At 32.9% G+C, this 27,445-nt stretch overlaps 3 protein-coding genes across 3 annotated transcripts; all 3 read left to right on the forward strand.

Moving 5' to 3' along the window:
• The first annotated feature begins 9,332 nt into the window (after positions 1-9,332).
• LOC112789789 (uncharacterized) lies at positions 9,333-16,434 on the forward strand. Its single transcript, XM_025831833.3, has 11 exons — positions 9,333-9,751; positions 9,836-9,866; positions 9,964-9,977; positions 10,106-10,156; positions 10,518-10,587; positions 10,772-10,841; positions 10,960-11,027; positions 11,731-11,836; positions 12,951-12,990; positions 13,600-13,667; positions 16,029-16,434. The coding sequence occupies exons 1-11, from the start codon at positions 9,530-9,532 to the stop codon at positions 16,039-16,041; spliced, it is 753 nt and encodes a 250-aa protein (XP_025687618.1). The 5' UTR covers positions 9,333-9,529; the 3' UTR covers positions 16,042-16,434.
• A 2,466-nt stretch (positions 16,435-18,900) lies between these two features.
• Positions 18,901-22,559, forward strand: LOC112710927 (uncharacterized). Its single transcript, XM_029294742.2, has one exon. The coding sequence runs from the start codon at positions 19,307-19,309 to the stop codon at positions 21,305-21,307; it is 2,001 nt and encodes a 666-aa protein (XP_029150575.1). The 5' UTR covers positions 18,901-19,306; the 3' UTR covers positions 21,308-22,559.
• Positions 22,560-23,214: 655 nt separating this feature from the next.
• On the forward strand, positions 23,215-26,520 carry LOC112789808 (uncharacterized). Its single transcript, XM_025831864.2, has 2 exons — positions 23,215-23,630; positions 25,999-26,520. Exons 1-2 carry the CDS (start codon positions 23,480-23,482, stop codon positions 26,280-26,282), a joined length of 435 nt encoding a protein of 144 aa, XP_025687649.1. The 5' UTR covers positions 23,215-23,479; the 3' UTR covers positions 26,283-26,520.
• The last annotated feature ends 925 nt before the right edge of the window (positions 26,521-27,445 follow it).

Genomic DNA, 27,445 nt, shown 5'->3' on the forward strand with positions numbered 1-27,445 from the left:
TATTTTCATAATATAGTTTTTGAAAAAAGTTATAATTATTTTATTATGTGTTTACTTATTAGTATATAATAAAATAATTACATAAAATTTTAATATAAAATATTAGCTTTTCTCTCTTCCACGGTTTATTTTTTACTTTTTTTTTAAGCATAAACATACAACTCAAAAAGTTAATTAGTATTACAAGATAAAGATCTTGTTTGGGTCAATTTTTTAAGAAAATATTTTTATTGAGCTATTTTTTAAAATATTTTATAAAAAAATAAAAGTAATTTTATGTTTGGATATTTCATATAAAAAAATTTTATTTATTAATTATATTTGTACATAATAATATAAAAGTATTTTTTGTTTATTTATTATGTAAAAAATATTTTTAAAAAAAATAAAAAAATATAAATTATAACTTTTCAAAAAATATGTTTATTTTATTTTTCTAGTGCTTTTATATTTACTATTAGAAATTTATTAAATATGTTAAAATACTAAAATATTAATTTATAATTCTATTTTTTAGGTTTCATATTTTTAAAAAGTGAGTAATCTTTTTTAACAATACAATCGAAATATTTCTTATATATATATATATTTATAAATTCACTCTTCATACAATCAAAAGCCAACTCTCATTAATATTCATAGTTGAAAAAAGATAAATAATATCCTTTGAATTTATTTTTAAGAAAGAACACTAATCTTATTTAAATTGAGAGTTGATAATTCTAATAAGCATTTGATATGAAATTCTTAAACGACTATTAAGTACCAAAAGTTGAGTGAAAATTACTGTGGGATCAAATTCAATAATTTAATAGGGGCAAATAAATATTATTATCATATACTACTCAAAAAAATTTCAAATTGTTGCCCTCCCTGCAATGTATATAGGTCCGTCCCCAGATGTCACCATTCCTACCACTATGAGTCATAGAGATCATACTTCAAAAATGCTAGGAGTTGCACTATGCATGATTATAATTTTGGTGGATATAGAAGGAGTTGCACTTTTTTTTTAAATAGTGATAGGCAGTTAAGGGGAAAAAAATTCATCTCTCTAAAATATCAGTGTGGTACCTATGCAATTCTCTATTAATCTTGCACAAAACTTAATTTAGATAGGTTCTTCCTAAGATGCTCTATTTTTTTTTTTTTTTGACAAAAAGAGAGACTTTCATTTCACATGGGCTATAATGTCCAGCCAAGCCAAGTTTTAAACATGATTAAGAGCCTCTTTCATCCACACAATATTAGGATTGATAAGGACTATTTTTGCTAATTCATGAGCTACTTTGTTTTCACTTTTTTTTAACACGAGTGAAAGCCACAAATCTAAAGTTACACATCAAAGATAAAGCATCTATTACAAAAAGTTCTGAAGCAGGTTAGATTTAGTCTACCGTATTTAAGTGCATTTACCACTTCCATGTAATCACTCTCTACAACAATCTTCATAAAGCAACATTTTTTGGCTAGCTTCATCCCCAAATATACTGCAAGAGCCTCCACTTCATGGGCCTCAAGTGGTTGTGTTACGGGCCAAATTGCTGCAATAAGAATGTGGCTCATACTATTCCTAACTACCGCCCCCACTCCTCTATTATTACTATTGGATATGGCTACACATTAAGTTTAACGAGAGTGGTAGTTGGTGGTTCCCAATTATGCTTCATTTGGGTGGTGGTTATTACAAAGCCTCTCTCCTTTTTCGGTTCTTGAACTTTTCAAATTTTGTCCGCTGCTCGCTTTTAGGGCTGTCAAACGGGCTAGCCCGTGGGTTAAAGGAGCTGGCCAATTTAAACCCGCTTTATGCGCGGGCCAGAATTTTCTAGCGCGAACCTTTTAGGGTCAGCCCAATGAGTTAAACGAGTCAATCCGTTTATCATTTAATTTAATTTTTTAAACAATATTTTCACAAAAAAATATCACTTTTAGGTCAAAAACCTTTAAAAATAATTTTTTTTTTTAGTTGGCGGGTCGAATTTTCAGGTCGGGTTAGGAGAAATATCGGCTTAAATTTTGCTTTTTTTGAAAAAAATGTTTAAAAAATTAAATGGGCTCCTCGTTTAGCCCGTTTAAACCATCATTTGTTTCGGGTTGATCGGGCTCAGTCCGTTTAGTCCAAAATTTAAACGGGCTTAATTTTATAGGTAAAGCCCACCCATTTAAATGGGTAAACAGGCTGTCCCGATGGGTTTAGCCCATTTTGACGGCCCTACTCGCTTTGCATGTTCCACTTCTGCTTCAATTATGCCTTCTCTACCTTCGAAGGTTCTTCTATTTCTCGCAATCCACAGCTGGTACATCAAGGGTACAGAGTAGCGTTTTTTCTTTCTCTTCTAAATTCCCCAACAACATAGCAACCCATTCCTTCAAAGTAGTTTCAGCCTCATCTTCCGTTCTCCGCAGCAATGGAGTTGCAAACCAGAACTTCTTTGCGAATCAACATCCCCGAATTATGTTGCTTTCTGTCTCTTCCTCGTTCCAGCATATAGTACATAACAGAGCTCTCATCATTCTTCTTCTACGGAGATTTTTGTCTATAGGAAGGGATCCATGTATCAAAGGTCAAAGAAAGTTCTTTGATCTTGGGGTGCTTTAATTTGCCAGACTTCTTTCCAGGTAACCTCCTTCCTTTCTTTACTCTCTGTGTTTGTGGGCTGGTTCTAATTTATGACTTTAATTTCATGGTATGCTAATTTTATTTTGAAAATGCCATCTTTAGCTGTTTTTCATCTGGTTAGTATGTTCTTGGGATTGGAATATTTAGGATTTGTTGGCTCTCGAATGGTAGAAATATTTGTTCTATTAAATATTTATTCCAACTCCTATCTCCTGTTTGAATGAGTTATGCTACTTGTGCTATTAATTCCAGAGTATTTGGTGGAGTCTTTGGCTTGAAATCGTTTTGTTTCTGAAGCCATGGATCCTTCCAGATACTGATATTTCTTTCATCTCCTATTTTTTAATATCCACCTTTCTCAATAGTGCCCTTAGCTTACCATATGCTTCTCCAAGTGTAGTTTGGTATCCAGTCCAGATCCGAGTTCAAGAAGGAATTTCTGTTAAAGTATTTACCTTTTAGAATTGTTGTTACCAATGAGTCTAGGTTGTTGATCATTCTCCATCCATGTTTCGCCAACAGCGCCAAATTGAAAGCCTTCACTTCTCTTAACCCCAAACCTTCTATATCTTTAGGTAAACACAATTTCTCCCATCTGACCCAATGTATCTTTCTCTCACCCTCCCTCGGACCCCAATAGAATCTGTTAATTATTGTCTCTATAAGGCTACAGAGGTTATTCGCCAACTTGAAACAACCCATTATGTAGTCGGGATAGCCTGAACAACTGACTTTATAAGAATCTCCTTTTCCACTCTTGATAATGTAGTCTCCTTCTAACCTCTGAGTTTCTTCCAAACTCTCTCTTGAACAAACTCAAAAATCATCTTCTTAGATTTTCCCACAAAATTTGGTAGGTCTAAGTACTTCGAGTGTCTTTCCACTGTCTTAAATCCCATCCGATCTTGGATGATCATCTGTTTGTTAGTAGAAATGTTTTGGACAAAAGACATCTCCGACTTCTCTAGGTTGATGTGTTGTCTTGACGCATTTTGGTAAAAAATCAGTACTTCCATCACAGCTTGAATTGGTTGATCAGAGGCCCTAGTGAATAAAATACCATCGTCTAGGAAGAATAGATGTTTTTTTCTGGGTTGTTTGGCTATCTTGATTCCCTGAATCTGTCCGTTATCTTGTGTAAAACCCGCAAAAATTAATAAATAATTAGTCAATAAGTTAATAATTAATTATAGAAACTAGAAATATGAATTTTATAGTTTAATGAGATAGGGCTTATTAAAATAAGAATTTTGATACTAATTTTAAAGAATTTGGCCCAAAATTGGGCAAAACGGACCGAATTGGGTGAATCGGACCCGTATTGGACAAAAGGCCCAACCCAATTCAATACAACACAAAAAAGCTCAGCCCTTCTTCTCTTCCTCAAATGAGAAACACGCTGAAGCATGTCCAAGGAGAGGAGAGCTTCCAAAAGACACAAATCATCACTTAATAATTCAACCTCACATAACTTTTGATCCGGAGCTCCGATCGCCGCAATCTTTGCTGCCATGCGTTCATTGCGACGAGCTCTACAAAACCCATGGAATAATTTGGTAAATAACTCACTATTCTCTTCTCATCCACTCTCCTTTAATTTCAAAAATAAATTAGTGTATGTGTTGAGATTTGGTTAAATTGTGATGTTTAGACTCAAGCTAGCTTGGGAAAATGCTTAATCTTGTCTCTTTGGTGCTTGGGTAAGGTGAGAATCCTTGAACTCTAGTGAAATTATTGATTTATTATGTTTGGGTATTAAGTTTTTATATTTGAATGTGGTAATGTGGTTTACGTAGTGTATATATGTAATTGAGAATGTTGATGGTGGATATGTTAAGGTTAATGATTTTGATGTTATTATTGGAAATGTTTGAAGAATTTGTATGCAAGATTGAGGTATGATTGATTTTGGTAGAATGTGGGGTTATGATGCTGAATTGGTATGTTGTGGTGTTGTTTATGTGTGTAGAAAGTTGATATTGAGTTTGATTTTTGGTGAAAATAGAGGTTTATGACCTTTTGTGAAAATTTGATTTTTGACCAAACTTCGACGAGGCATAATTTGGCTTCTGGACTCCCAAATTATTTCAAACTTATTTCATATAAAAAATTGGATTCGTGAAGTTTATAGTGTTTGAAGAATAGATGAAAAATGTTTTAAAATGCGAAAGTTATGCGCGTCAAAAGTTCGATATATAAAATTGAAATCCTGCAGACTTAACCATTTTTGACTAATCTGCAATGCATGCGTACGCAAACTCCTCCATACGCGGATGGGTATTTCTTTTTGGCATGCATGCGTACGCGAACATGTGCTGCGCACACATCATGGGCTAAAAGAGACCCTTGCATACGCGAGCATGGGACTTCATACGCGAACATTTGATTCTGTTCAGTGTACCTGCATACGCTAACGAGGTAATGCGTACACGAGAAGGACAAAATGTACTCCCACGTGTACGCGTGGCCCACGCATATGCATGACCCCTGCTCCAACAAACATGAATTTAGTGTTTTGAAGCTTAATTTCGAACATCTAGTCCTCTACTTTTACTCTTTTAGCCCCTAGATCTTAGTGATATATCTAGTAATAAGATGAAGCTAGGAAAAGGTAGTAGTTTAGGGGTGAAGTAAGATTTGAAATGATGAATTATGTATGAAAATACAACAATTATGAATAAATGTAAAGAGGTAATAATGACGAAATTGAGAATGAATGAACATGATGATGGTATGGATGTGTTGGATGTGGGGAAGGCGGTAGAGCGCTAATCCCTCGATTCATTTTCCGTGCATTCCTTGTGATTGTGTTTGTGGGATATGAGGAATGTGGTAGGACACTAATCCCTCGACGTATTCCCTCACATTCTTTCTCTCTCTGTCTGCAAGGTGGTAGTGCACTAATCCCCTGAATGGTATGACACGACCTCACTAGGGGAAGGTGGTAGGCACTAATTTTCCGATTTATTTTTCCTAGTATATGCCTCCAGGAAAAGGTAGTAGGGCAATAATCCCCTGATTTTATGCCTCTTGGAGATGCATAGTCGAGAGATGGTATCCAGGTTAGCTACTGGATGTGTCGGGTTCTGGAAGTTAACCGACACGTTAGCTCATGGCCAGTAGGATAGACATTCATCATATGCATTTGTATGATTTTGTTTGATTGTGCATTAACTGGGTTTGCCTAAGTGATTATTATGCGTACTTGCTAAATTGCTACCTGCTGTATTTGTATTCTATGCGTGCTTCCTTTGCCTGTTTGTTTGTCTCTATGGTTCTACCGGAGTTTGGAGGATTGGAGGAAGGCGGAGACTTTAGGGTTTTGATTAGAGTTTTGGTTAAGTTTAGGAAACCTTAGAGAATCACTCTATTTATGGTTTCAGTTTTAAATCTTTAAGTTTTATAATCTAAGCGTCGGAGTTCTAGAATTTCATCTGACTTTTCCAGGATCTTATATCTTATGTATGGGGCACCATTACCATGTTGAGAACCCCTTGTTCTCATCCTATACAATATTTGTGATTTTCAGATGCAGGTCAGGCAGCACCTCGCTGAAGCATTATGGGAGCTTTTGAAAGCAAAGATTCTTTTGTACTTTTGGGACTTTAGTTTGGTTATGATGTGTGTTTATATATATATATATATATATATATATATATATATATATATATATATATATATATATATATATATATATATATATATATACTTTTTTCTCCACTACATATATATGTTATGTTTTATCCCTCTTAGGGGTGGAATTTGGAGAAACATGTTTTATAGGTTATTTTTTGGGTCTTTTGGGATTCTAATGTGTATATATATGTATATATGCTCTGTTCGGTTTTAACTTCGCGAACCGGATTAAAATTTTTGCTATCTGTATCTTGAAACCTTTTTGTATATATATACTTTCATGCTTATTTTACTCTTATCTAGCTTTATTACGTTTATCGCTTACATGAGTGATGCGCTTTTCTGTTTAACACTTTGCTTAAAACATTCTTTCAAAGGCTCCTAGATAAACCTTCTTTTCAACTATATTATGTATATTTATATTCTATTTTTTAGAGGTCGTAGTGCCTCGCCACTTCTGTTTTACATCTTATGTGTAAAGCTCTGTGTGGTAGGGTGTTACATCTTGTGCTCTGTTTAGACTACCGGAGAGTATCTCTGCACAAAGAATGAACAGGTATGGGAAATCTGGTCCCCCTGCCTTACTCCTCTCCCTGGTTGAAAGACTTTTCCTAGCACCCCATTCAGTAATATAGAGAAGGGTTGTACTCACACATCTCCAAATTAGTTTGAACTCACCTGTCCAGAATCCCATAGAGATTAAGACTTCTCTTAAGAAATTTCATTCGACTCTATCATAAAATTTTTCCATGTCTATTTTCATCCCCACATACCCTTGATTTTCCCTATCTTCTTCATGTAATGGAAGATATCAAATGCAACCAAACTATTATCTGTAATAAGCTTTTCGGGAACAAATGTGCTATGATTTTTACCTACAATCTGAAGTAGGATTCTCTTTAGTCTATTCGCCATTGTCTTGGTAGTTATCTTCATGATCACGTTACATAATGAGATAGGCCTGAACTCCTTTGTATGCTTTGGTTTAGCTACCTTGGGTATCATATAGATGTAGGTGTGGTTAATCGGTTTTAGATCAACACCTTCATTAATAATCTTGAGCACTATTCTAGTTACTTCTTCCCTACTACAGGCCACATATTTTGGTAAAACAGGGCTGGCATACCATATGGCCTTTGTCGGATGCATTTGTTGGAGATCTTGCACCACTTCCTCTCTAGAGAAATCCTTATTTAGAAATTGGAACTTCTCTTCATGTATTCAGCTTCCGACAACTTCACATATTTCTGTTTCTCTCACTGTCTCCTTCGATGAAAAAAGTAATTCAAAAAAAATTCCTCATCAAACGTTCAATTTTTTCCTCATCTTCAAACTTTCTTCTCGCATCATCTATTATCGCTTCGATCTTATTTCTTCTTTTTCTTTGAGATGCTTTCTGGTGAAAATACTTCGTGTTTCTATTACCATGTATTAGCCAATTGTCTCTAGATCTTTGTGACCATCAACTTTTCTTCAGTTTTAATAATTCATCCAGTTTAGCTTCTAATTTTTTGGTATTTCTCAAAACCTCTTCGATTTGCGGGATTGAGTGTAAATGAGCTACTTCCTTTTGTTCTTCTCTAATCTTCTTTGGAATATTTCAGAAATTTTCTTCTCACATCTGTCCAGCCTTTTTCTGCATTGTCCTAACTTTTTTTTAAACGTTCCTATGTTATTTCTCCAAGATTCTTCAACAACCTTGTAACACTCTTCATTCGATAACCAAATCTCCTCAAACTTGAAACGGTGCTCGCTTCTCCTTCTTCTCCCCTTTTTGCCTTGTGAGTCTATTAGAATTGGACTGTGGTCTGATTTGAACTTTCCCAAGTGTTGGACTGTTGTCATTGGAAAGAGTTCTTTCCATTTTACATTCGTTAGGGCCCTATCCAAACGTTCGGGCCCTATCCAAATGTTCTTGGATGTTCCTATCACCCGATTGCCCATTTGACCACATAAATGGATGACCATCAAAATCTGGGTCAGTAAGCTATTTGATTGTATGGCCTCTACGAAGCTCTCTACTTGAGATAGCACAACTAGGTTTCTTCCTCTCTTCTCATTTTGATTTAACATCTGATTAAAATCTCCGAAAATAATTTAAGATAGTCTAGAATTACATCCAAACGCATTTAAAATATTTCAACTAACCTTTTTGTTTTGGCTTTCCGGAGATCCATAGAAGTCAATGAGTTTCCACTTTAGATCGCTATCCTTCTCAGTTACCTCTGTATCTATGTTATGTCCCTTTTTTTTCTAGGTATACGACCTTGCCAAATTTTGCACCCAAATACACCATATTAAAAAACTCCATAATTGTTGCTTGAACTAAGCACGAATGTAACTATATTTCTAAGTTGTAACACTACAAATGCTGATGTCGCCCCAAGTGGATCTGCTGGTGAGACTTGCCAAATTAGAATGGGTATGACCTGTTAGGACTTGAAAATTGAAGTTACAAACTTCAGTCTACGGGTGAATGTGGATCGGATATAGCTAAAATCTCAATCTGATCTGCTCTAAAATAATTGGATCGAATCAGATCTAATATCCGCATTTTTTTTTATCTTGGATCCGATTCGATCGGCACATTTACAGATCGGATAAGATATCGAAAATATCCACAAAATATAAAAGTACTTTTTAAAAGCTTATTTTTATTTAAAAAATGAATAAAATCTGTTTTTCTATTCTTTTAAACATGTTTACTTTTAAAATAATATTAAATATATTTTTTAAATAATAAAAATAAAATAATACAACATATATAATAATTATTAGTTGAAATAAAACATAAAATAATATTTATTTATTTATTTTTATTGATACGTAAATATACAGATATTTCCATAAAATTTACAATTTAATTCTCCATCTAATAATTTTGTAGATCAGATTTATATCCATATTCATTTTCAAATCAATTTTAGATAAAGTGAAAAATCAGATTTATTAAATAATTTGACTAATTTAACTAAATTTTCATATAATAACGGTTAACTTCACATCGTTTTCACTTTTCACCCGTAACGTGAAAACGGCGAATATGCAAATCCCATCCATGAACACCCATCACACCAGAAAAGAAAAGAAAAAAATTTTGCAGACTTCCACTCCCTACTATATCGTAGCTCAGCCTCCATTTTCTTATCTTTCCTCACCCCTCCGCTCAACACACACCGCCAGTCTCCGCAACTCCACCGTCGGCGGTCGCTCCACCTTCACTTGTTTTTTTTTTTCTATTGATGCTTCTGAGTTGGTAAAATATCTTTCGCCATGAGGCTGATCAAAAGGGTTTTCCCTTCAAACCCTCTCTTCTTCAGATTACTCTCATCTTATTCCCATTATTCTACTTATTCCTCCTCTTTCTCCATTTTCAACCCTAATTCACTGCCACTGTCTTCTTCTTCTTCTTTTGCTTCCTCCTCCAACTTCGACTTGTTCAGTGCTCCATGGTCCACACTTCAATCCCGCGGAATCAAAGTCTCAGCTTCTGATGTAAGCCATTTTCTCCACTTCATTGATCATTCATATAAGTTAATAAATAACAATTTGTGTGTGTGTGTGTGTTTTTCTGTCCAGGTTAGAGTCGGGAACATCATTGAAAAGCAAGGTTAGGTTTTTCCTTTTGAATTCATTCATTAATTAGTTGGTTAGCTAGTTAGTTCCTTACTTACAAGTTCGATTGGTTTGCTTTGCTTTGATTCCAGGGCGCTTTTTTGAGGTACCTATGAATTGCTCGAATAGCTTAAACTCGTTGTCAATTAGTTTGTATTCCTTCATTTGAATCTGAATATTGTTTATCCAAAAGTCACTCACCTCTTTTGACTTATTTGTTGTTAACATCATCAGGTTCTTAAAGCTGATCATGCTCATGAAGGAAGAGGAAAAGCTACAATAAAGGTTTATTTATTTATTCTTAAATTTCTTCTTTCTTTGCTCTTTGACTCGACGATGCAAAATCATTTTCCCCTCACCCAGGAGTTGAGTTGGATTTCAATTCCTTTTATTTGAATTCTTTAGTTTGAGATAAACTAGTAATTTACAAAATCAAATTCAATTCTTCGGTTGTACATAATGAATTTAATTTCTTGTCATGATATATTTATGCCAATTTTTATTAGTCAAGGGTACATGGTTAAAGAAAATCTTATTTTTGTTTGGTTTGCCATTGGCAGATGCCTTACTTATTCATGCTGTTGTTATTGGATATAGTTTCTAATTCCATGCCTAACCGAAAATTTTGTACTGTTTCTTATAATAGGTGGAGCTTCGTGACATTGCCCAGGGGAACAAGGTAACACATCGAATGAATACAGATGATAATATTGAAAGTATGTCCTCATTATATGGAATATTTCAAATTTGAATTTCTAATGTAGCTGTCATATATTTAGTAATGTAGTCATTAATCCACATATCACTCTTGGTTTTTGTTTGTGTTATGGCTAGGACAGTTTATGCCTGATGTATTTGACTCAATTCTTTTTTGTGGTTGCAAATCATATATTGTTGCAGGAGCTTTTGTTAATGAAAAGACCTTCATGTATATGTGCATGGATCATGATGGAACTGTAGTTCTAATGGAGTGAGTTCTTATCCGATTCATCCTTGTGTGCTGTCATGGTGTCATGATATGATGTTAGGTTCAACCTTCAGGATGAGAAAAGTTGATTAATATGGTTTCTCTTTCTAATTGTGGTCAGCCCTAATACCTTTGATCAGATAGAAGTTTCCAGAGACTTATTCGGCAAAAATGCTTCGTATCTACAAGGTGGATAAAAGCTACTACTGATCCATCACTTATTACTGCTCTTTCTCTATCAATTTATATGGAAAACGCCAAAATTTCAACTTCTTAGTGCCTTTACAATTATACTATGGTGGAAGTGTTTTCTGCAATTTTTGGTATTAATCCTCTATTACTTTCTTTCTCTGTAGATTTCTTGTCAATGTAGTTTACTATCTCCTGAATCTTGATTGATCATCATTGGTTTCATTCTATTCCACCTTTTGATGTTTTCTGTTATATTTAATTGGATTTATCGGGTGTTCACGGGACTGGTTTAATTTGACATTCTGAGCTGACCTGCCCGTGTCCTCATTTTCCATCTTATCTTTGTCTACACAGTCATGATATATGCTCTTGTTATTCTCTTTTTGTGGGTTAATGTTGCTTTATAACATTTTAAGACTTCTACTTTGAGGCTCTTCCAGCTACCTGTACTTTCTTGAAGATTTTTTCAATGGGTTTTATTGTTTTCCCTATTTGTATTTCTCTCCTATGGTCTCTAATTAAATTTCTTTTATCCAAAAAGTTATTGTAGTCTTTGGGGCAGTCATCAGGTAGCAATGGTACTTCTTTATTTCATGGTTGTAACTACTACATAGTTTCATGTTCCCATCTATTACGAGTTGATTTTGTTCTTTCTTTCCTTCTATTACTAATTAAGTGTGGTTTCTTGCCTGGTTTACAGGTGAAATGAAAGTTAAGGTGCAATTTTTTGATGAGAAACCTTTATCTGCATCAGTTCCTAAACGGGTAACATGTACTGTGAAAGAAGGTATTGCAGCCACTCCAAGGTATATGACATTATCTATTGTCAAAGTTAGATATATACTAGATCTGTTTGTTAACATAAACTTTTATTGCTTTTTCCCCTTTACGTTTTGTATACCTTGGAACATTTACTGATGAAAAGTATGCTTTTATAGTTAGATTCGAACGTTTTTCCTATTTCTGATACCATTTACAGGTTGCCCAAATATCTATCAAGGCTATTATTATGGTATAGTCATATCCTCAAGCAATGTAGGAGTCTCAAGACTTTCATGTCTTGATTGGTTTCTCGAATTCGGATTAGGATTCTAGTATTATTATTTTTCTCATAAAGGAAGAATATAACTTAAGGCAAGGATAAGAATAATACAACCAGATGAGAGGACATAAATAAAGTTTAGTGCCTTGTATTTCACATAACACCACGGGGCACACATCAAAATTTCTCATATCAATATCCAATGGTTTTATTCTCTCCTTTCAGTTTCTACCTAAAACCCATAATGTCAACCATTTCCTTTGCCAATCTTGACCTTTGTAACCAATGAAAATCTATAAATCAAGAAAATTGTCGTTGTATAATCCTATCCTTATTCAAATTTAGGTTATAGAAGTGCCTTAGGCTTATTGGAAATGAAGAAAAACAAAATGCTTCTTTTCAGTTGAAGAATAAGTGTCACTGTTGTAGAGCTTGAGTTGTAATTAAGATGCATGTCAAGGGAGAGAACTGTATGTGTCTACAAATATGGTTTAAGTAATTTGTTTTCAAGTTTTTAACCTATTATGTGTATTTAGTAATTAATAGGAGCTCTAGACTTCCAAAAAATTTGGTCAGAAGGTAGTCCCTAAATTTTGTACTGTGTGTCATGCATAACAAACAGCTAGTTATAAGTTTCATGGAAGTAGTATATGATATTTCTTTGTGGGAAGATGTTGATCGTTTTTTATAGTATATTACTTACTAATTTTACTTGGACCTTGAATCTGGCACATTGCAAGATGACATCATCATACATCATACATATTTACAATGGAATTGACTTCAAAGATGGAGCATTAAAATTCTCTGCAATCCACACCCTTTGGCTGGCAAAATGTTGATTTCTTGTACTAATGTTTTCTCTATGGTTTTTTAAGGAACAAAAAGGTGGTACTGGAGAATGGCATTATAGTTGAAGTAAGTCAAATTGTTCTTTCATTTAACTTCTATTCCTTAATAGTATAAACAATTGGTAATATTTTATTTGTGACTGCTGTTTAGCACTTTCTTTTCCCTTTTATATGTAAGTACTATAATTCTGCAAGAATTTCTTTTGGACTTATTTTACTTGGGGTCTGTATGATATTCCCTTTAAAATGAAGGTAAAGATTTGGAGGCATGACTTTTATATTAAAAATTCTACAAATTACGAAATACCAATCCTGGACATTTCATCCCCTTATTTTAGGGGGATTTCAGAATGGTTCTTTGTGTAAAAATGATAGGTATTATTATAAAAGTTATTATTTTATTGTTAATAGGAATATATGCCAGAGTGACAGGGTCTTTTAAAATTTTGACTGCTCAAATTCAGTCTGATATAATATAAAGATAAGGATCAAATGCTTTCCATGTAAATCAAATGGATACAACTAGTAAATAAGATATTTACATGCTTTTATGATTACTTGTCTGAGGTTCTTTTTCATTTGAATAACCCACCATGAGTTTTGGAAGTTCAATTGTTTTGATCTAACATTTAATGCTGGTAACACAAATTGCTTATTGTATGAACAAAATTGTCAGGTTCCACCACACATTGTTGCTGGTGATGCTATAGTTATTAATACAGAGGATGACTCTTACATGGAAAGGTTAGTTGGTAACTAATTCAAAGCATTTGGAAATAAAATGATTATTACTTTCTATTTGGTAAGCTTTATCCACTGTTGTGTTTATGAACTGGATTATTGGTTACTTTTTGAACCCGCCCTATATGGAGAATTTTGACTGGAACTTTAGGTGCTGTATATATCTAGAGTTTTCAGATTTTGATTTTACATGGAATTATTAATTTGAATTTTACGTCACCTTGGCTGAATCAGAATCCCAGAGTATCAGACACAACATTTTGTAGTACAGGATATTCAAGAGTCTTGTTCTAACTACTCCATCCGTTTCATCCTAAATTAAAACTTGCATTAAGTTATTACAAACATTTTTCTGTTAATTGTATACAAGGCAATTATTGCCAGTTTTTATTCTTTTCCTCCTAATGTAACTTTAATAATTGCTGACCTGCTAAAATGTTGAAGCAAAATTATTACATCATCCTTGCATGTTGTTTCTCATTGTTGTTCTTCACTGGATTGTGTTCTGGATCATCTGAACACCTAAGGGTTACTTTCTTTGTTTTCTTTATTTCGAATTGGTATGCTTTTACTAGTAAGTGCAAAATGCTACTTTGGTTTTATATTGTTTTCCTTTTTCAAGTTTTTATGGAAATGTATAAGACTAACCACTAGCCAGTAGAGACAGGTGCAATTTAGAATATGAAGAATAGAATTAAGGAAGGGAAGACGGAGATGAGAAACAGAAGGTGTTTCTCTCTTGGTCTCTTGATGAATTCATTGAAGAACCAATTATGGAAAATAGAGAACATGGTAGCATTTGAAAAGCTACCACTCTCCTAAGGTCTTGCCCAGTCCAAGATCCCCCCTCCAATCTCTTCATTCCTCCTATTTATACTCTTGACCCTCCTGTAACAGAATTCATTCCTCTCTCACATCCTCTCCATTAACCCTGTCAGCTGTCCTATTTGTTACATTCGTTGGTCTCACACTACATTTTTACCTCTCTTTTCTTTCACTCTTCTATTGTAAATAAAAGGTAAAGCAGCTGTTTTGCTAATCTCTTTTCTAACTGATTTAACTGCTTTCAATCTCTCCGTGTAATCTTCACTTGGGTACACCTTAAAAAAATGATGTATTTGTCTCCTGTTTCTATCTCCACCCTCACATTTGCTCTTTTTGCTATGGAGATTGAGAAAGAACAAAAAACTTTATTGTGGGAAATATAGTATTTGATATGGTTACTGAAAAATATTGTTGCCATCTAGTCAACCAGAATATGAATTAGTTAAGGATCATATGACACTAGTGTAACTTTAAGTAAATGTTACATCATTGAATAATTTCGTGTTTGTGTAATTTTTTTTTTAAAAATCTAACAGTTGGATTAGAAGATATTAACATAGATTTTATAGAGAAAAAAAATCTTGTAAATAATCTTTAAAAGATTTTATGTCAATCCAAAATCATTTGTTATAACCTTTATATATTTGAAAATCAATGTAATATATTAAAAGTATACGTAAACAAGAGCTCTTCAATTGCACTCTTATGAAAGTTTGATGATCTTCCCTATATGTTATTTTAACTGAATGGTTGAAATCGATATATCCTATAAAGGGTCATAAGCGGTAGGGGTGGCAGCATGCAACCTACCTGCGGGTATCCAACCCGGTTGGGTAGGGTTTTCAACCCGATCCGCTGCGGGTAGGGTTGAGTGTGAAGTGGGTTTGAACACGGGTTGGGTAGCGGGTTGAGTCTCCCGACCAACCCGCACCCTATATATGTTATAAAAATATGTTATAGGTGGGTGTAAAAGATCTTTACCATTGAGCCAAGACCATCAATTGATAATTTAACATTTTTGTTTTTATATAAATCATTTTTATTTTTAGTGATATATAAATACCACATTATATCACAACATTTTATTTGTGTTTGGGTTATTAATTTAAGCAAAGACTTTTATGTGGAATTGAACATTTGATGGTTATGTTGTTTATGGAACGATTATGTTGTTTGTGGGATAATTGTGTTGTTTGTATTGAATTTTTAATTTGCGTGTTCATTAAGTTATATAATAATATTACATATTTGTGAAAACTCGCGGGTCAGGTTGGATACCTGCGGGTTGCCACGGGTGGAGTTAGGGTTGGGTTAAACCCTACCCTACCCTACCCTACCCATTGCTACCCCTAATAAGCGGTGAAAGTTGCACTTGTATCATTTGATATATAATGTTAATTTTTATGCTAGGAAATAGGAATTGCTTTGCGTTGGTTTTTCTTGATGTGCAATCACCATCACTTGAGGAGGTTCTTATGAAATGTTGACTAATTTAGTTTGATATGGTAAATATAAGTTGTATTATCTTCTCATTTTCAGGGCCAAAGCATAGCAACTCCAATGACGATTTGAGAAGAGACCTGCATAATACAAACATCTATCATACAGTGCTGGTGTCCGAGTTTTGAATTGGATAATGTGACTTACAGGAAGAGTATTCTATTCATTTTTCTCATTTAACCCCCGTTGATAATAAGCTGGTCTCGATTTAGTAGCTGGTATTTTAAACTGGTTTTCATGCTTATTCCGATTGTTGGTTCAGTTATTGAGGAAGGAAGCTCTGGAAAACTTGGATTACAGTAAACCACTTGAGAAAGTTGTAAGTTTAATTTTCTTTGTGCCTATGAGGTTAGGCTAGCAATGAAATAACGGATTTTGTAAAAGATCTGAACCAGAGATGGCATGATTTTTATTTTTATTTTATTTTTTATTTCTTTTTTGGCAATACTGCTATATATGCACTAAAGTTTGACACTCAAATCTAACATAAGACCAGCTTAAAAAAGTATATTTTATTTTTTTGAAGTTTTCGAAAAGTTTTAAAATATATGTTGGTTTAAATGGATTTAGTTATCTCTTAATTTCAAAATAAATTTTACTTATACTCATAATGTTAATTTTTAAATAGTTAACCGGTGGTCAAATATAATTTTTTTCCGCCTTTTGGTATATTATATCATCACCATGGTCTATTGGTCTGGGCTGCAAGTGAGTTGGGCTGCAAGTGAGTTGAGTTGAGTCGAGTTATGTCAAACTCAAGCTCAAGTTCGGCTCATGACTCGGGGCAATGGGGTGCGAAGGTGGCAGGTGAGAGAAGAGGGTGATGGTGGTGATAACAGTAAGGGTAGTTTATGTTTGAGTAGTTAACTGTCAATCACTCAATCCTCACTAGACCTCGTTTGGTCCAGCCACGCCTATATTCTTCTGGACAACACTTCTACAGTAAATTCTTTTGGAAATCCTCCGTTGCATATCTTCTTGTGGTCATTCATTTGTCCACGTTCCTTTTTTTTTTATTCATATTTGTCATTCAACGGTCCACGATCTGATTTATTGGGTATTTGTCTTGACTAGTTGAGTCTGAAATGTTCGGCGCCAGCATCCCTCTGTGACTCTACTCATTTCATTCATGTTCTTATTTATTAATTGTTGGAGGAATTAATTAAAATTTATTGTTTTAGGTTATTAGTTAATTATTAATATTTAAAAGTATAGGTTAAAATATATTTTTTATTTTAATAAATTGAATAAATATTTTATTTAATGAAATAAATTATTTTAAATTTTATTATGAAAATACGTTATCTATTCTGTAATATCTCGTTTACAAAGATATATATATATATATTTTTTCAATTTTTATATATCTTGTTTATATTATAAATGAGATATATTAAAAATTATCTCCTTTATAGTATAAAGAAAATATATGTATTTATAAATATAAAAATATATTTTTTTAAAAGTAATAAAAAATATTAGTAATTTAAATTAAACCAAATTCTTAAAAATAGAACATTTTAAATAAAAGAAAAGATGGACAGTTTTATATAATAAAAAGATAGATGGTTTTAATTTTTTAAAAATGGAACATTACCGTTAAATTGTCCATTATTAATATAGTTATTTTTTTTTAACTATCCACTGTTCTTTCACTACTTTCATTCACCGTCTATTATTATATATTTTTAAATTTTTTATGTATTCTCTATATTAATCTTTAAATTTAAATTATATATTTTAAATTTCATTTATTTTATGAGAGTAAATAAAAAATTATATATATTTTAAATTATATATATTAATGTTTAAGAGAGTATATAAAAAATTTAAAAATTGTCGGTTAAAAATTATATCTCACTTAAAAATTTAATAAATCCAATTATATCTTAATTAAAAATTTAAAGTATTATTTAAATTGATTTAGTGTAAATCTTAATAAAAAATCGTCAATAGATGGAAGTAGTGGTGCTACTTGTGTACTTTCACTTATTTTAACAGTTGAGAGAAATAAACATGTTAATAGTGTTTCACTTTTAAAACTGTCCATCTTCTTTATTATATAAAACCATTCGTATTTTCTATTATTTGAAATGTTTTATTTTTAAAAAATATATTTTTATATTTACAAATACATATATTTTCAGAAAAATATTTATATATGAAAATTGAAAAATATGCATAAGTGTAAATGAGATATAGGTAGCTAACGTATTCTCGTAATAAGTTTTAAAATTATTTATTTCAATAAATAAAATATTTGTTTAATTTATTAAAATAAAAAATTGGTTAAAATATATTGTTAAATTATTAGACTAAATGAATTAGATTGATGACTAAAAATTAAAGTAAAAAATAATAAATTTTGATAGTTTTTTAATATTTTGTAATGGTTGCGAGAAGTGATTAAAATATTTTAAAAAATTAATATAATACTATAATTTAACTTAAAAATAAAAAATTATAATTCATTATTAGAAAAATATAATATAAAATTAAAATACAATATTTTAAAGTTAAACCATTTTAATTATATAAATGCTATTTTATATAAAAATATAAAAAAATAATTTTTAATTAGTTAATATTAATGTTTATATTTATAATTTAAAATTTACTATTAGAATTTATGATATAAGATTTATAATTTAAAATTAACAAAATTTAAAAAATTAATTGATATGGACTAAAAAACAGATTTCTAATATTACTTTCTTTATACAAATAATTATCTAAAAAGAATAAATATAATATTATATAAAATATTTTATACTCTCAAACCATCAAATTTAAAGGTTATATTATAATTTGACATGTTATGAAAATTTAGCAAATTTCCAAATGATTTGACAGACTTCTGTTTCGTTTCACCTGGATACCGATTTCAATGATTCCCCGACCCTCCATTTTGAATTGCCAAATTTCTAAGAAGAATGTGATTATTTGAATGGGAATTGGAAATTATTAATTAATCTAACACAATGATGTGTAATTATGTGGCTATGTGCTTCCTAAAGCCGAGAATGGAAATTACTAGTTTTACCTTGATAAATTCACTATTTTCTTCTATAAATTCATGTAAATATATAATAATAAATTAAAATTAATTATTTACACCTGTGAAGTAAAGAACAATAGAGTGGCATTAGTAGCCAAACCGACATTTGGAGACAGGAGGCATAACCGCACGATGCAACTTTCCTCGTCTCTTCTCTCCATGTTTCTTCCTCTCTTCTCTGTGATCTTTGTCTCTTTGACCGGAGTTTTCATTTGCATGCACCCAAATTTCATCTCTGGTCCTTGAACTTCTCACACCAATGGATAATCATCGTGATGAAGAATCATTTGACACCGTTATAGAAGCCAGAGAAGAATTCATGGTTTCACCATCAACGGGTTCAAATCCAACAATAAGACTCGCCCACTTTCTCAAACCCACCATGAGCAAAACCCCATCACCACGTGACTCTCCACCACTCCCTTCCAATTCCAACGTTAGAGAAAATGTTCCATGTGAAGTAGCGTTCAATGGGTGGTTACACCCACAACAACAATGGAAAACATGGGTTGACTTAATGAAACCCAAGTACGAAGATGTATGGGTGCAAGCTGGAATAGACAAAGCAATAATGGCTTCAACATTCACAATCAACAAGAACAGTGAAATGCTTATTGTTCTTGCAGAGAAGTGGTGTTGTGAGACCAACACATTCATATTTCCGTGGGGAGAATGCACGGTAACATTGGAAGACATGAAGTTATGTGGGGGTTACTCTGTTCTTGGGGCTCCTGTTTCTTTGTCTATTGATACCGATGAGGAGAAGGAAATTGAGGCGAAACTCCTCGCTGTGAGGGCAATGTTCTTCAGATCAAAAGCAAGAAGGGCTGATCATCATGCGTGGATGATGCACTTCATGGAGAATGCAAGGAGCCAAGTGGAGCATGAAGCTTTCTTGGCATTGTGGTTGTCAAGGTTTGTTTTCGCTTCTAAATCACATAGATCTGTTTTGAAATGTGTTTTTCCGCTTGCTGTAAAACTAGCCAGAGGAACTAGAGTAGCATTAGGACCTGCTGTTTTAGCTAGCATTTATAGGGACTTGAGATTGTTGAATAGTGCTATCAAGGGTTTAGCAAAGACGAAGAACGGGGGAGTTACTCTCTGGGCTCCTTTTCAGTTGGTAATTGTGTGGGCTTTAGAGAGGTTTCCGGCACTTCCGCCAAAGCCGAAGATGGTTGAACCAAGCCAGCCTATAATGGCTAGGTGGGATAGATTGAAAACGATGATTGATAACAAAAAATTGAGATCGATTATGGATCCGGCCGGGGTGAAAAAAGACGGCTTTCTTTGGCGCCCGTATAAGAATTCTCCACCACTTAAGCTTTACAATACAAAGTACTCTTGGGTGTGTGATAATCCTGATTTTCATAGCGAATTGGATTCATACATTCGCTGCTTGAGGGTCTCTAAGTTGGTGGGAATGTCCTGCATAGAGCAATACTTCCCGAATCGTGTTGCTATGCAATTCGGTATGGATCAGGACATACCTGATTGTACAGTTCCTCATCGCAACAAGGATCCTTGGATGGATTACATCCATCCAGTCATGGATACAAATTTATTAAGTGCATTGTGTGCCAGACAGCCAGATGTTACTTTAAGGTACTATGCTTGGTGGAGGCGACGGAAACTAGGCAAGGAAGAAGGCATGAAAACGGGATTAGGGACGGGGAATTTGTCACGAGGCTTGTCTAGGCAGGTGAAGGGTGATGGATCCTATGATTCGCCGTCTGGTTTACCTTCTAAGCGAAAGAGAGATCAAGAGGTTTTTAATCAGAAGCATGAGCTTACAATTGTAGAAAGATTGAGTACTTCGAGCAACAATAGATGTTTTGAGGATGCAGTTGTTCAAAACAAGAGCACTTTGTCTAGTTCTGAATCTGTTGACAATCTTCCTTCACTAGGTGAAGTTTTTCAAGCATATGGAATAATGAGTAGTGGAGTTCTTAATTTTGTTGCAAGTGACAATGTTGTTGGAGGATCAAAAATTGCTAATGTAGAAGATCCTAAAGCAGAAGGGAGCAAAATAATTTCCAATGAAAATGCAAAAGAAGGCAAACCGAAGGCTCATAAATTTTGTGGTACAGTTACAACTGGTTTCAACAAGGAAGAAAAAGGTGCATGCCATTGTATTGGAGAAATGGCATCTTATCTTGAAAACCGGATTCTGAAGCTTGAAAAAATGCATGCCATGCTCAAACTAGCAAAATTTCCCCCCCAAAATAAAAAAAAATTAGATCCAAGGCATTCAGTTCCTTAGTATTTCAGTTGTTAGTAAACACTAATGTTCCTTTTTGGCTTGTATAATCAAGAATCAACTCTCTGCATAGTATTCTGCAAGACAGGGTTGTGTTAGTGTTAGATTGACTATATAGTAAATGTAAATTTTGTTCAACTCTTTATCACATGAGAAATAGAATAGCTGGTACAAAGGAGTAGTTTAGCAAGTGATATATGCTTAAAAAACTGAGTTCAGAAAGGATTTGATTTCTCTTTAGTTTTCACACATCTAATCACCCTTGCCATTTTCCCCTCTCAATTAAAAAACAATGAATCAAACAAAATAATCAAAGCATGCAAAGGCAGAGAAAAAAGTTCACATTAGTGGAAAGTTGTTAGCATAAAAATGAACAGATAGTAAGATCATGGAAGTAGGATACACTATTACTAATACTATACTATTAAATTCTAATTGTCAACTTCCCTATCAATACAACAATACCATTAATATCAGAATCTTACTTTCTTGTGGTTAATTATGCTAACAGAATTGTTTCCCACATGCAAGCTGAGACATTAATTGAGCACCAAAGGTCTTAAACTCTTACTACCAGTTGTTGAATCTGAAGGCAAATGGCAAAGAAACCATTTACCATAGACATCAATACAAATGGCTAGAAAAAGCAAAGCTCCAAAGGTAAAAAAGGATCCATGCCTCATTAGAATATGAGCAAAGTGGGTAGTAGGAGGATCCCATTAGAAAAACCCTAATGAGAAAACCTCCATATTTGGTAATTTGATGTTGCACAGCTATGACTCGAAACGCTTCCATTATTCACAGGGAAGGCGATCTTAAGGGCAGTGCTTAGAAATCAGAGAATAAGAACACTTTGCACAAAATTGGACATTCAAATAACAGAAAATCAAACAAACTTTGGAGTATAGAATTTATCTCACAACGGATTCAAGAACAATGGATTGTAAAAACACATAATAAACGATTTGAGAATCCCTCAGATTATTTTTTTCCTCAATGGAATTCGGTCCACTACTTTAAATATTATAAATCGTCACAGGGAAGCATTAATATGTCATAAATCTGCATTAGAAATCAACCAAAACTCACCTAATCTTGAATACCAGCCAAAATAACAATTTTTAAAAAATAATAATAATAAAGATATAAGAAAGAAATATTAATAAAAAGCATCCAATGAGATGAAAGAAATACTGAACAAACTCTCTTCTTAAGAAATCTCCGAAACCAGCCGCTATGACTCGGACTCGGGGGCGGCACAACTTGGTTTCAGTTTAGTATTTAAAGGAAGGGACTTGGAGGTTAATTTTATTATTTTACCCCTACTCTTTTGCAAAATGACGCTTTAGTCCACATAACGATGGACTTTTGCAAACTAATGGGACTCGGAAAAAATATTCACGGTAGATGTTAGTTCTTAAATTTCAATTTAGTTTTTAAAATTTTAATTGTTTTAATTTAATTTTTAAATTTTTTAATAATTTATTAATAAAAATTATTAATAAGATTAAAATTTAAAAATTTAAAGATTAAATTAAAACAATTAAAATTTTAAGATTAAGTTAATTATCAAATATAATTTTAGAGAGGAAACTGAGTATTTTATCAAAAAATTATTGTGTGCTCTCAGAAGTCATAACAAATCAAATTTTTTGGAGTCACCAAAAAGTAAATCAAACTTTTTAGACGAAGATCATGGTTAATTTTTTTGGATATTAAATAAGAATTGCTGTAATTTTTTAATATTAAAAATTATGGTGTTTTACAAAATTTTAAAAATATAAAATTTGTAGTGTAAATTATCAGATTAAATTTATTTTAATTTATAAAGATAATACACAAATTATATATTATAATTTAATATTATAAATACACAAATTACATATTATCAATACAATACATGATCAGCATATTGTGATTACATATAATAACACCTCCAAAATATTATAAAACTCTATTCATTCTTCCATATTAAAAAAAAATTGAAGATCGCATCCCATTAAAGATTTTTTTTTCATCCTATTGTGACAGTATTCACTATTCACTCTATTCAGTAATTAAGTTGGCTTGTGTCGGTGGGAAAAAGATAAACCAGTTCCCTAGAAACATAGAAAACAAGGAAACTTGTAAGAGCTAACCAAATTTTCCACCCGAAAAAAGAATTCTTTTCGAAGCATGGAAACGAAGGAGAAGATAGTGATGGGTATGGTTGCGTTACTGCTTTCTGCTTTCGCCGTTAGTGGTTGGACCGGTGAAATCCATGGAAGAGTTGTTTGTGATGTGTGTGGGGATTCTTCTCTTGGACCTGAAGATCATGTTCTGGAAGGTCTCTATCTCTCTCTCCCCAATTTGTTTTAGTTTTATATCATTTATTTTTTGCCCTGAATTTTTGTTTCAGTTACCTTTCTCCTTGAATTGTGCACGTTGGGCTTGGAATTTGTATCAATTAACAAATTTGATGGTTGATTCTGTGATGTTTTATAGAAAGCTTGAGCCTCACAATATAGGTTTGTCAATAAGCATCAGGAAATGATGTTGTATAATGATACTATGCTGAATTGTTTTTTCTTGTGAAGAAATCATCACTAACAAAAGGGTGGATTCACTTGGATTGGTCAATAGATTTGAACATGTTCATAAGAATGGACAAGTTCTGGTGACAGTGGAGTTTATTTTTACTTTTTCTTTTTAACATTTTGCCCTTCAACTCTAGTGTGATGTCAAGAGAATATTTGTTAATGATCAAGTCCAAGATGTTGCAATTTTGAAATTTAGGTATTGTGGTTTATGCACAATGTTGCTCAATTTGTCACTTCCCTCTTTAATTTTCTTTTCTATTATTATTTCTTTTATTTGCATATCTTTGCTACAATCATGGGGCATGCTGATTCTTGAGAAATATACACTCTGTGGATATCAATTTATGAATCAGGATAGGAATGTTCCTACTTTCTTAATGATATACAGTGGAAAACATCGAAATCATTGTCATTAGCATAGATGGTGTAGTGATTTATGATGTTTCTGCTTGTTTAATTATAGATATCAAGTAAGTAATAGGGCAATTGAAGTTTCAGTTGTTCAATTTGCTCCTTTTAGTTTACTAACCATTATGTTCATGATAATTGCAATCTTGCTAAAGTTTTAGATTAACTTGTTTCTAATACATGAACAGAAACCTAACCTAGGATTATACTGTGTTTAACATAATTTTCTTTGTAGCCCCTAAAAATTGTTTGATACCCTGGATATAGCTTCCGCTTTGTACACTGACATAAAACTTATTACTGATTGAGATTGATAAACCAATCCTAACAGTTAAGGGCCTTCATCAGTCATTAAATAGGAACAAAAGGGTGTAGGGAAAATCAGTTTGAGAGTTGATCGGAACAGCGAGAGAGAGCATGGAAGGGACGCACAAAACCCCTGTCCATAAAGGTTCTTGTCAACATTGTTCTTGAGCTAAACCACTAATTCACAAGATTTTCGAGGTTTTGCCATTTCTTTTCATGTTATTTGAACTTCATGACTAATCCATTGAACATAAGATGTTATTGTAAAATGTGAACACAACCATCCTTTGGGGGGTGATATGACTTGGTGACTAATTAGCATCAATTACCAGATTCAAGTATTCAACTGTTCCTATTTTGATTAGTAGAATTAATGTATCTCTAGCCTCTGCTAGGAATCCAGCCAATTAGAAATAGGGACTTAATTTTAGTTTAGTGCATCATTAGGTTGGGAGGGTTTGTAACTATGCCTTGCTGGTGGCATGGCAGTGAAATGGAAAAGAATTCTGTTATGAGGGAGAGTCGAGAGATAGTGAGGGGACTATCTCAAAATTGAGGAAATTAGACTCAGTACTGGGAGAGTCAATCCTCTCAAAAGCTTGACATTCACTTGTTCTTTTTTTTTTCCCGATACATAAAACACTTGGAGGAGAATAAAGCCTCAATGTTTTTCCTCAAATCCTATAGATTCAGTAATGTGCTTGTGCATTTTTTCAATACCACATTGATGATTGAATTTTCCATTAAAAAAAAAAAAAGAATTCTCACTGATCCAATTATTTGACTTTGATGTTTCGCATGATAGTCCTTCCATCATTCTTTTAGAATCATTTAATGTTTGATTATGTGACTCCTCGACTCAACCGATCCCATCCAGCGAGATAAAGTTTTATTGTAGTTGTTTTGTTATTTGGAATGACTAGGAGAATATATAATAATAAGAGGGGAATACTGAATAGGGTTTCCTATAAATTCGTTATCAATACCTTGTTGGCACATGGAAATGGATCTTCTCAATTTTTTTTAACACTTGAGGGAATAAAGTGTGATCTCTCACCATTAATTTTATAAGTGGGACCAAAAATAAATATGAGAGAGAGAGTAATGAAGGGTTAGATTAAACAATTGACACCATCAAGTTTTTTCTCCATTGGAGAAAATCCGCTCCCATTGGCACATATATACATACAATTGATACTTATTTGGGCTAAGCTTTCTTTATTCTATGCTTTCTTGCCATTTTAAGTAACCTTCTGTTACTGAAAAGTTTACCTCACAATTGTCTGATATCATTTTGTTAATTGCCCAAAAACTACCAAAAAAATGGTTTCAACATCAACAAGCTTTCATTTTTTTCATTTGAAATCTCATTGTTCCATTTATTTCTCTGTGTTGGTCCAGGTGCTGAGGTTGCTGTCCTTTGCATCACGAAGTCCGGGGAAGTTCTAAACTACCAAGCATTCACAGATGCTAAGGGGATTTACACAGTGGCCGAGACAATGCCGGAGAGTGATCGGTGGGATGCGTGCCTTGCCCGACCCATCAGTGGTTTCCACGAGCATTGCACCCGTCTCGCTGAGGGCAGTTCGGGGGTGAAATTCAGTTACAATCACCCATCGGGGTATTCACACACTGTCAGAACTTTCGTTTATCGACCTGTTAACGTTCCAACCTACTGCATTTGATATACATAATTACACACTTGCTTGTTTATGCTTGTGCATGGTTGAACTACAGCAAAAGCTGATGACCATAAGGGTATTTTCGTAATAGTATGTGGATGTATGTAGTGTTGTCCGGTTATGTATTTGAGCTTGGTCAAAAGTACAGAATGATATGTTAGTCAAACAATCAAACCATTGTAAATGACATTGCCATTGATGATAAGCAATATGATCAGTGATATAAAAGTTTTCACGGAAAGACAGCTACTATTATCAAGTACATTGAAAAAAAAAAATCCACCATCCTTTCTGAATTTCGAGTCATGCATAGTTTAATGGGAAGTTCTAAGATATAGATAGGGGAAAAAACATAAACGTAGACACGGATACATAAATATTAAAGAAATAGAGACAAAATACATGTGTTATGGTTTGTGTTATGTTCGGCAAAATAAATATACAAAGCACGTAAAGTTTTGAAAACTGTAATACCCTAAACATCACCTTAAGATTTTTATCTACCACCGCCAGTAATTTTTCAGTTAAGTCTCAAAATGATGCTTAAAATTGTACTCAAGTTTTAAAATAGTTTCTGAAATTAATGGTTATCTAAATTTATTTTCGAAGTTTCACTCCAAGACTTATAGTAATCTCTAAGACACTTTCTGTCTATCGAAAAAATGATGTGGACTCCTGCCACACTAGTACTCCAAAAATATTAGCGCGTCTTTTGCGTGGAACGACGTGGTGTGGTGTGTTTGATATAATTTTTCTTCATAGCGTTAAAACTCAATACTTAAAAATTTCATGAGATTTGTGCCCGCTTTTGATTTCAAACAACCTAACCAGAAGAAATGACTTAGATTTGTGCTTACTTTTTGTTTTGGCAACTCTCTCTTTTGTCAGCACCAAAATCTTTCGAGTACTGATTTAGTATTTATCTCTTTATTTATTTATTTTTTAAAATTATCTTTATTAATTTTTACACAGAAAATGTCTTAAAGATTATTATGGATTCTAGAATGCAACTTCAATAACAAATTTGAATAATTATTAACTTTATTAATCACTTTAAGTATCGAGTAGAACTTTAGAGACCACTTTAAAATTTAATTTCAATTTTTCTTTTTTTACTATTGTTTATGACTAAAAATACAAAATTCAGACAATAGAAATTTTATTAA

The sequence above is a fragment of the Arachis hypogaea genome, chromosome 1 (assembly GCF_003086295.3).
Source record: "Arachis hypogaea cultivar Tifrunner chromosome 1, arahy.Tifrunner.gnm2.J5K5, whole genome shotgun sequence".
NCBI lineage: Eukaryota > Viridiplantae > Streptophyta > Magnoliopsida > Fabales > Fabaceae > Arachis > Arachis hypogaea.

What these genes read in the sequence shown, in the direction of transcription:
- LOC112789789 (XM_025831833.3), top strand. Translation starts at nt 9,530, where the DNA reads ATGAGGCTGATCAAAAGGGTTTTCCCTTCAAACCCTCTCTTCTTCAGA. An exon ending in TCAAAGTCTCAGCTTCTGAT is followed by an intron (nt 9,752 to 9,835) that starts GTAAGCCATTTT and finishes TTTTCTGTCCAG; the next exon opens with GTTAGAGTCGGGAACATCAT. An exon ending in GGAACTGTAGTTCTAATGGA is followed by an intron (nt 10,842 to 10,959) that starts GTGAGTTCTTAT and finishes AATTGTGGTCAG; the next exon opens with CCCTAATACCTTTGATCAGA.
- LOC112710927 (XM_029294742.2), top strand. Translation starts at nt 19,307, where the DNA reads ATGGATAATCATCGTGATGAAGAATCATTTGACACCGTTATAGAAGCC.
- LOC112789808 (XM_025831864.2), top strand. Translation starts at nt 23,480, where the DNA reads ATGGAAACGAAGGAGAAGATAGTGATGGGTATGGTTGCGTTACTGCTT. An exon ending in TGAAGATCATGTTCTGGAAG is followed by an intron (nt 23,631 to 25,998) that starts GTCTCTATCTCT and finishes GTGTTGGTCCAG; the next exon opens with GTGCTGAGGTTGCTGTCCTT.